This window comes from Drosophila rhopaloa, unplaced genomic scaffold, assembly GCF_018152115.1.
Source record: "Drosophila rhopaloa isolate 14029-0021.01 unplaced genomic scaffold, ASM1815211v1 contig_3, whole genome shotgun sequence".
In the NCBI taxonomy this organism is placed as follows: domain Eukaryota; kingdom Metazoa; phylum Arthropoda; class Insecta; order Diptera; family Drosophilidae; genus Drosophila; species Drosophila rhopaloa.
Window position 1 is genome coordinate 16892098 of NW_025335123.1, and position 10202 is coordinate 16902299.

The 10202-nt window shown below is 40.4% G+C and overlaps 1 protein-coding gene across 2 annotated transcripts; it reads left to right on the forward strand.

Moving 5' to 3' along the window:
- Nucleotides 1-4978: 4978 nt before the first annotated feature.
- On the forward strand, nucleotides 4979-8261 carry LOC108051115 (obg-like ATPase 1). Of its 2 annotated transcripts, XM_017133085.1 has the most exons (6): nucleotides 4979-5057; nucleotides 5127-5163; nucleotides 5270-5461; nucleotides 6564-6624; nucleotides 6845-7226; nucleotides 7491-8261. In XM_017133085.1, exons 3-6 carry the CDS (start codon nucleotides 5281-5283, stop codon nucleotides 8058-8060), a joined length of 1194 nt encoding a protein of 397 aa, XP_016988574.1. In that variant the 5' UTR covers nucleotides 4979-5057; nucleotides 5127-5163; nucleotides 5270-5280; the 3' UTR covers nucleotides 8061-8261. The 2 variants fall into 2 exon arrangements, with proteins under 2 accessions (XP_016988574.1, XP_016988575.1); XM_017133086.2 differs by having other exon boundaries at nucleotides 5004-5163.
- The last annotated feature ends 1941 nt before the right edge of the window (nucleotides 8262-10202 follow it).

Consider the following 10202-nt stretch of genomic DNA (forward strand, 5'->3'; position numbering starts at 1 on the left):
GTAAAGCAAAGTTCCTGCAGGGAAATCGTTTTCTTCAGGTTCTCTTCTGACATTTCCGAATCAATGGCAATCGATTCTCGCTCCTTGCATCCAATCAGCGCTATTGAAGCCGGGAAAATGCCATTCAGATCGCAACTGCCGGGAAAAAGACGAGAACTTTGGGCCAAGCACGCTCCACAATTACCCCGTCCCCGATTCGATTAGTGTCCTGCGGTGATAATCGCTTAATACAACAACGGAGAAATGGGTGAGTGACTAGGAAACTAGGGGACCACGAGGGAAATTCGGAAAAGGGCGCCACGAATGGGGATCTCGTGTTGTTGTAGTCGTTGTTGGAAGCTGGATGGTGGTGCACCTATGTGTTTATAATTCGTTTATCCGGCGGAGGTGGGGCAAATCAAATGCTAAGGGTGGGTTTCGTTTACCATATCCTTTGGGTTTTTATTTTTTTTTTCTATCTGCCCTTTCTCCCATACATTTTTTTTTTTATTTGCCGGCCGCGCTGGCATTGTTGTTTTCCCAGTTCATGATTATTATTGCGTTTATTACGATTTCCATTTTCGGGCCGTGTGGCTAGGGGCGTGGCCGGGGCAACGCCCCCTTTATATATTTCATATGCACGAGAAAAAAAAGAAGGAATTTATATATATATATTTTTTCCCGTTCCGGTGTCAGGCTTTTTCTATAACAATGACACACGAGCGACCCTCTTTGCGGCACCTTTCCACATCCACATCCACATTCACTGCCACTGCCACTGCCACTTCCTCTGCCCGAAAATCCATACCCCTACCCATTTCCATTGCAGATCCTTGTCTTAGTTTCCATATGCATTTTCCCTCCTTTGCTTTTCTTATTTTCCGTAATAATTCATAATTTCTCTCGGTGGCCTGCAACATGTAATTTGGCAGCTGATGCATTGATGGCACATCGTTATAAGTCTTGCAGCAGTTGCAATTTGCATGACGGTCGCGGCTATTAGGGAGGATGCACTTGACGATGCCTCCGATGGAAACATGGATACCCCAGATCGTTGAGATCGTTATGCAAATGGTCTGGATAAAATGGGGATCAAAGCGAATGGAGGGTTTGAGTATGGGTTGGGGGAGGGGGGTAGGATCAAAGAGACAACCCGATGTTTAAGATAGCCAATGATAAGGCACAACCCATCTAAGCAATCATCCTTATTAAATTTAATCATAAATCCAAATGCTTCCAAACTGCATTTTTAGCATATCAAACATATAGTTAGATTGTGAATGTGTCATGGAATACTTACATTGAGCATTAACAACTGCAACAAACTTCCTTTAACTTATATTCGAAAATGCTCAAGCTGGTTAAATATTGTAAATAAAAACTTAAATGCAGATTTTCAAACAAACTTTTAAAAGCTTTTCACCACGAAATCTCCCTTTTAATAGATCAAGTTATCAGTCGATTAATTGCATTTTGCAAAGCTTCAGATGACAATAAAAATAAAATACTTACTAATACTTTGTAGCTACAATTAATTATTATATTGTTACATCCTAATAAATTTCAGTAACTTATAATATATTTTAAATTTATTTTGCAACATACATAAGTTATCAAAAATAAATTATAATTTGTAGCTTTCACTACTGAATAAAGAAATAGAATAAAGAAATAGAATATAGAAATATAAATAAAATAGAATAACATATAAATACATTTTACTTTTAGTTAGAGTTTATTTATTTATTTATTTCGTGGAAATTAAAATTTAGAAAGAAATACTTTTAATACGGCTGATGAACTCATTTTCGGGTTTATCTATATTAAAAAAGTTGGCCTTTCCCCTCCCCTCCTCCAGCATTGCCCCCACCCCACAAGCCACCGCTTAAAGATCAGTCGAGTTCGTTGCCTAAGTCTTTTGTTTGCTTCTGAAAATTTTCCAAGCCAGAACAATTTGAATACGGCCCACGTTATAATTAAAGGCAATAAAAAAACCGCCAAATGGATATGAATATGAATGGCTAGCTGTTGTGTTGGCTTGGTTGTATACGTTTTTGCCACTTTTCCAGTTGTTTTTTTTTTCTGTTACCACTTTTTTAATTGGAGCAACAAGCTGGAAACGAATGTGCGGCTCATTGAAACGCGCTGCTGATATTATGCATTCAGTTCAGTTTGGTGGAGTTCTGTTCCACCTGCCCCCCGACCACGCCCCCTCATCCTCCCTTTCTTCTTGGCCACACCCCGCGCGTAATGTGGGTGCGAATGGGAGTGGAAATCGAGATGCGTGGTAGCTCGTTGGGCTAATTCCGCTGGAACTGCAATTATCCAGTCATATATATACAAATTTATGAGAGCCCGCTATACGCCCCATCCTTCTTTTACCCACGATCCATGCGGGCCTCTGTTTCCGACTCCAATAATTAAGTGCAATAAAAGGCAATTAAGAGTTAGCCTAATTAACCCCCAACAAACAATATGCAAAAGAAGCCGGCTTAACGTTGAATAATCATGGTGCAAAATTGAATAAATTTTTGGGCGCAGCGCAGAGTCCTTGGAATTTTGACGAAAAATTGTATATTAAATTAAAAGATTCTGGGAAATTGGGGAAACACGTAAAAGTGAAACTGTTGTTGGGAAATACGTAGTCATCATGATCGTGAAGTTGTTCCATCAGCCTAGCTTTATTTTTTACAGTTTAGATATCGAAGTGACTTTTCGTCGTGTTTTAATAACATCATTGAAAATGACGAAAAATCGACACAAAAAAAAAATAAATTAAAAACAGATGTTTAGAAAATTAAAACACGATCATTTTGAGGTATGCCACTTTGAAATCGGATGTCTGTAATAAAAGTTATGAGCTAAGAAGTCCAGTTTTTTATCACTTTTCTCCAAACCCATTTTTCGAAAATTTGGAAAGGGGTAACATCTTTAAAAATGACAAAATATCGACCCAAAAAAAAAAATTTAACTAAATACACACATTGTTAGGGAATTTAACCACGACCATCTTGAGGTATGCCACTCCAAAATCGGATGTCTGTAAGAAAAGTTATGAGCTTAGAAGTGCAGATTTTGGGCACTTTTCTGCAAAACCATTTTTCGAAAATTTGGAAAGGGGTAAAATCTTTAAAAATGACGAAAAATCGACCCAAAAATAAAAAATAAAGTAAAAACACAGATTTTTAAGGAATTAAACCACAATCATTTAGAAGTATGCCACTTTGAAATCGGATATCTGTAAGACAAGTTATGAGCTTAGAAGTGTAGGTTTTGGTTCACAGTTTTGATATTTTATATCCTGTTAAAATGGTAACTAAACATATTTATATGAATAATGTTCTTTAAAATGTCTGGGGCCTTTATTAAATCATATATATCATTGACAAGTGTTATAAATTTGTGTTAATTTCGTATGCATTTTTTACTTTTGTGTTTGGCCAAGAGCAAGGTCGCCTGAAAGGCCAGTACCTCGATGGCCATAAAACCACAACCAAGAGCCCGATCGAAGGACTTCCGATCGTCAGCAGGCGGATCGCAAGGATCACTTGTTTTGCGGTTTGGTGGACAAACATTACAAAGGCATTACATGCTCCAGTGGAAAAACAGTTGTCCAGGGTCAGTTGCAAATGGATTTTTAAACGGTCTGACAACCGCAGAGATCTTGAACAAAGAAACCGGCCAAAAGGCAAGACAGCGTGAAATTATAAGTAAGTTTTCTAGCACGCACACTCGATTGAAGAGGATGGGGAGGGGAAAAACGAAGGGTAGACCGATCACGCATAACGGATCTTTTAATTAGGGCCATAAACGCGGCCCAGGGAATCAATCAAAGCGCATCGAGCAACGATCCAAATCGATTGCCAACAATCGACAATCAGCGCAGATCGCGAAAGATCAACAAACCTGATCCCGTCCCCCCTCCACTCGTTTCCCCGCCCCTTCGAAGGAGTTGCGTTTCAGTTGGCCATAAAGCCAAGGGATCGATCCGCCGATCGGTTCGCTAATTATGGGAAATTATTGATTATTGCGGGCTTTTCACTAAACCGCCAAATTGCGTGTACGTGCGTCGGCCCGACGACCTTGACAGTTAACTCGATCGCTTTTACCTTTTACCTCGGAACACTGGCCAACACTTGTGGGGCGGGAAAAGGGGACGCAAATTAAACCACCAAATTATTGGCAGGCCTGGTAGCTATTTATTCATTAATTAAATTGCATTTAGAGAACTGTTAATGGATAATAGCTTAACTTTCAGAGACTACCTTTACTCATTTTTATAAAAATCAAAACATGTTAAACACAACTCTAAAGAAAGAGAGCAAGAACTTATTCCCGAAAAAATAAGTGATAAAAATCGCCAAAAAAAGATCATTTGTCTCATAATTTGAAATATGTAACAAAATTGAAAAAAATCAAAAACTATGTTGAATGTTTATGGCTCATCAAAGTGTTAGAAATAGCAAGTATTAAATTTGTTTTTTTTAATATAAGCCTTGAACCTTCCTAAATCAATAAAGTTAAAATAAATATTATATACCAAAATTATAATATAAATACAATGAGACAATCCCTACATATCACAATATTTAAATATATTATTTTTATTCTTTATTTATTTTATATAACATGTGTTTTGTCTTATTTTTAATCAAAAGATTAATTTAACTAACTTTGGTAGGTAGGTAAATATGCAAATATGTGACAGCAAACCTGTAGAAAGGAGCAGATAAGTCAGTAAGATAAAACTATAGCTCCAGGCCAAATTCAGTTAAAAAAAATATTGTTATTTTATTAAAAAGCACTTAAAATATGTAATGGGCCGCAAACCTGTTGGCAGACGCAGGAATTTCAACAATTTAATTGCATGGCCCCGAGCGAAATTCGAATTGCGCGCACAGCCCCTGGCGCCCCCTGCCGCCCACGGCCTTAAGACGGAGCTTCTGCCTCCCGCCGCCCGGGGGCGCTGTTCGCTGTGCAACCCTGCGTCGCCGACAGCTGATTGCCCCATCGCCCTCTCGCTCACTCTCTTTCCATCCACGCCGTCAGTTTAAAAAAACAGCGGACGCCTAAATATTGTAAATAATATTTGTAAATAATATAAGTTAAAGTACATTCGAGACTAACTAATTGCCCTTAATCGACAGCTGCAGCTGAGTTCAGCGGATAGCTTTTAAGCAAAAGGTGAGTTTACAGCCGGCCAAGTGAGGTTATGTCCGGCTGGCCCAAAAATAGTTGGTGCTTCCAAATGGATATATATCTGATATATCTTGTATTTCCGATCCCCCAGATAAACCCAAGATGCCGCCAAAGAAGCACGACGAACCGGAACGCAAGCCGCTGATCGGCAGAATTGGCACCAACTTGCGAATCGGCATTGTTGGCGTTCCCAACGTGGGCAAGTCGACTTTTTTCAACGTTTTGACCAAGAGTGCCGCCCCCGCGGAGAACTTCCCCTTCTGCACCATCAAGCCGAATGAGAATAAGTATTCCCCATCCCCCCAAAGCCCCCCATAATCCCCCGCTATATATATATATATATACGAATATATATACCAATCAGCTTGCTGCAGGCGGTGGCAATTTCCTCGATCATTGTAATCATCTCGGAATATAATTTTTATGCCAGCGATGCAGCAATGGCCTCCAGGAGCAGCCGCCGCCGCTTCTAATTCCAAATTGCTCTGTCGACTGGACCTTCTAAAATAGCCACAGTGGGACCTCGATAAGGAAGAGCCCTTTTACTCTCCAACGCCTTAGAGATTCAATCTAGAGAAATGTGTACTTTAAAAGTCTATACACTTTCTTAAAAAATATGTATTGAATCCTTTAAAGCAGGAAATTGATCAGTTACTGCAAGTTTTGCTTAAGTTTCTACAAACTATAATTTCAAGGTTAGTTTATTTTGGAGTAAATTAGTTAATTGATAGGTAATCTATCAGAGGAACTAAAGTATAGGTTTCCTAAGTTGGAAAACAGACAGAAATTATGATACCACCACGCTATCATACAATCTTTTCAGCATAGACCTTGAATTTCCATTAGTTTTTAACTATATATATACCTAAAAAGTGTATATTTTTAAAAATATGGCACGAAATCTATAAACATATCAAGTTTATTGAAAGTTTTATAGAAATTTTAATATCTGATAATTTTTGTATATTTTTAATTCAGGAATTTCTACCATAAGTTATAAGGAACCTCAGCTTTAGTTAAACACATTCCACTGTCTTTCGAGTTGAGGGCGTGTCGCGGCCTTAGCAATTTTATCAGATCCAGTTCCCAATATGCAAATTGCCTCCGCCTTCGGTTCGCTTCGGTTTCATTTTCCTGGGCTTTTTATTTGTGAGCGACTTCATTTTGGTTTCGCTGCCCCTTTGCGGATGGGGCAAAATTATAGAAAATTGCCATGATTGGCCGCCGATGCTGCCGGGCTGCCAGGCAGTCAGTCAATCTGCCCAGTTCTTTTTTTTTTTTTGGATATTTATATTTTTGTATTTTTGCATCCAGCCAAATAAACCCGACTAACATGCCTCTTCCCCCTTTTTCCATGCGCTGCTGCCTTCTTGCCTTACCCACACATCGTGTTCCGGTGCCCGATGAGCGATTCGATTACCTGGTGGACTACCACAAGCCGGCCAGGTGAGTTTTAGGATCGAAATCCTTTCAATTTTAGTTTCGCATCGCTTAAAAACATTCATTTACAACACATAACACTCAACATTCGATACACAATCACAAAACAAGTTCCGGGACTTGTGAATTAAACTCTTTGCTTGCAAATTGCTTGTTAAGTTTACAAAGCCAAAGTATATACAATTGGAACAAAAAATTAATAAAATCAAAAAATTACGAAAACTAGTGTTGTGCCCGCCTATCTGAACGTCGTGGACATCGCCGGTTTGGTGAAGGGAGCCGCCGAGGGCCAGGGACTTGGAAACGACTTCCTCTCGCACATCAGCGCCTGCGATGCCATCTTCCACTTGTGCCGCGCCTTCGAGGATCCGGATGTGACCCACGTCGAGGGCGAGGTGGATCCGGTGCGCGATCTGGAGATCATCTCCGAGGAGCTGCGTCTCAAGGACGAGGAGAATCTGCTCAAGAATCTCGACAAGCTGGAGAAGGTGGTGGCCCGCGGTGGCGACAAGAAGCTGAAGCCCGAGTACGACTCGATGGTGAAGATCAAGGAGATCCTCATCGACCAGAAGCGTCATCTGCGCTTCGAAGACTGGAATGCCCATGATGTAAGTACGAAAAAATCCACTTCATGGAACAGTCTAGAATGCCATTCACTCGTATTCATTTTCCTCATAATTTTTATTCACTTTTCAAGTATTGAAAAACAATTTAAATTATCAATATTTAATTATTGTTTGTTATTGCACTAAACTTATTCATATAATCATTTAAAAAATGGCAGACAACGTTCGTGTGGATTTTTTCGTGTGCCTTAGTCGATTTTCCATCCCGTTCTTATTAATGCTACCACCACTATTTTACTCTTTCAGATTGAGGCGCTGAACAAGTATCTGTTCCTGACCTCCAAGCCGGTCATCTACCTGGTGAACCTCTCCGACAAGGACTTCATCCGCAAGAAGAACAAGTGGCTGCCGAAGATCAAGGAGTGGATCGACAAGAACGATCCCGGAGCACTGCTCATCCCCTTTTCCGGCGCCTTCGAGCATCAACTGTCCGAGAAGGATGATCTGGAGCGCAAGGCCTACGAGACGGAGACCAAGTGCAAGAGCATGCTGGAGAAGATCATCGTGACGGGCTACAAGGGCCTGCAACTGGAGTACTTTTTCACCGCCGGACCGGATGAAGTGAAGGCTTGGACCGTCCAGAAGGGCACCAAGGCTCCCCAGGCCGCCGGACGCATTCACACCGACTTCGAGAAGGGCTTCATTATGGCCGAGGTGATGCACTTCGAGGACTTCAAGGCGGAGGGCAGTGAGGTGAATGCCAAGGCCGCCGGCAAGTACCGCCAACAGGGACGCAACTACACCGTCGAGGACGGCGACATCATCTTCTTTAAGTTCAACGCCGGCGCCGGCCTTAAAGATGCCAAGAAGAAATGATACCGTCTGGCCATGCTCATCGCCATGTCCACCGTTCTGTACATTAACTTGATCTTATACTCCCAGATGTTTCGCTTCGCCAGAGGCTAGCTCCTCATTACCCCCCTCCCCTACACACCTTCTCATGTTCGAGGCCTGAAAATGCATTTTGAATTTCCTTTTTTTGTACGCTATGTAAACACGCTTATGACACACACTCAATCGTTGTTTCTCATTAATCTGGCGGGATTTGTTCACAGCTATTCGAATTTGTAATCATATGTTCTTAATCTTTTGAAGGAAAGAGCAAACTGATAAAAAGGTTTGATTTAAGACATTTGGCTGTGCTGCTGCCTTAAAACAGGTTTTCGAATGTAAAGAGCTTGTAAGCTCTAAGTGCAGTGTTATTTCAGTTACAATTGTATCTGATTAGACAAACATTCCATCCGAAATAATATTGAACTTGTATTTGTATTTCAAGTATTAAACTTGTATAATATTTACCAAAAATCAGGTAATACGGCTTACCTGTAAATCTAAATCTAAATTTGACTTTGGTAAAATGGATACTTTTAATGCATTGACAGATTTATTGAAAAGTAAAAGTATTGAACAAAATTTGGATCAAATAATCTAAAATCAAATCGTCTACAAGAACTTTATGTACAACAAGTTTCACGTTTGGAGTAATACAAGTTCCTAACAAACTTAGAAAACAAGTTTGATATCTCTATAGATCTAAGTCTTGTTCTGCAAGCCTTTGGTCCTTACTTAAAATAAACAATAAGCATTGACATTTACCGGGTTGTCAGACACTGATAATCTGGCAACCAAAGTCTCGGCTTTCTATTGCTTCGCTGGGGTGAAACTTTTTAATCATGCTGGCAAAGTTGCTGGGAACACCTGTGCAAACCTCCTTGCCACCGAAGCCATCAGGAAAATCGGCCAAGTGCAAGGAGCGGCTCAAAGAAGAGGGGCTGTGTGGAGCTGTGTGGAGCTGTGCAAATGCAGCTGCATCCAGTACACAAAGGATTGGGTGGCTGGTCGGGCGGTTGCACTGACTCTGGTCGCAGCGGCAACTTGCTAAGCACATAATTTGGTTTACCGCATTGCCAAACATGCGCCGCCAGAAGCACGCACATCGCCCCCAAATCCCCAACCCTTTTCTGGTTGGGTTCTGGGTTCTGTTAATCTTTGCCGAAAGAAACTTTTCTTCGGCACTGTGTGCAAATCACATAGTCTAGTGTTGATTTTGAAATCCAGTAATTATTGCAGTTTCTGAGAATGAAAATGGTTCTATTAAGAGATCCATAGAAGAGAAACTGCTCATAAACTTTATGTACATAATTTATCATAATCATATCAATATAAATATGTATGTATATGTTTCATTATACCTAATGCCTATAGATCGTTCTGACTTTTCTAAATATTAAAAAATATAAAGCTTATTAAATTCAATCGAAGTTTAAAACAGCAATGTGGTAGCTTAACAATTCCTTTGGAACAAGCCTTTGTGAGTAAGTATAAAATATAGTTTTATATATGTAATAATAATAAAATATCCCTTGTCAGCAGGTTCCACTGTGCCAGCTGCATCCTTGTGTGTTGGCTTCAAAAGTTTTTTGCGTGAGCCCGACAACTTTTCATATGAAATGTGCAAAATTACACACTCCCCCGGCCAAGAAACGATCCGACAAAAATATTTTGAATGTTTTATTAGCTCAAAGCTGGCCAAAAGGGGGCCGTGCGAGTTGTGGCGAAATGGAGAAAGGCAATTGCAGTGGATTTGTAGTTAATTAAAGTGTAATGTCTGCCCATGTACGGCTGGATCGAGCGGAGCAGATGGAGATGGAAATGGATATGGAAAAGGAGAAGGAGAAGTCGGGGGTGCCAAACGTTGACAAGGCCCATCAGAGGGGCGTGAAATATGACCACTTTAGAGCCCGGCCAAATGGCCCGTTTGCCGTAGAACTGCTCTGTCCTCGAGGGCCGTCAACAAAGGGGCCAAACACAAATCATTCGGAATACAACAAGTCGGAATAATGGTGATTTTCAGGTGAGTGAATAGAGGAATACTCTTTAAGGATTGAAATTAAAAAGAAAAAAATATTTATAAAACAAGAGAAGTATCTGATTTAAGATACCTTGAAAGTTTTTCAA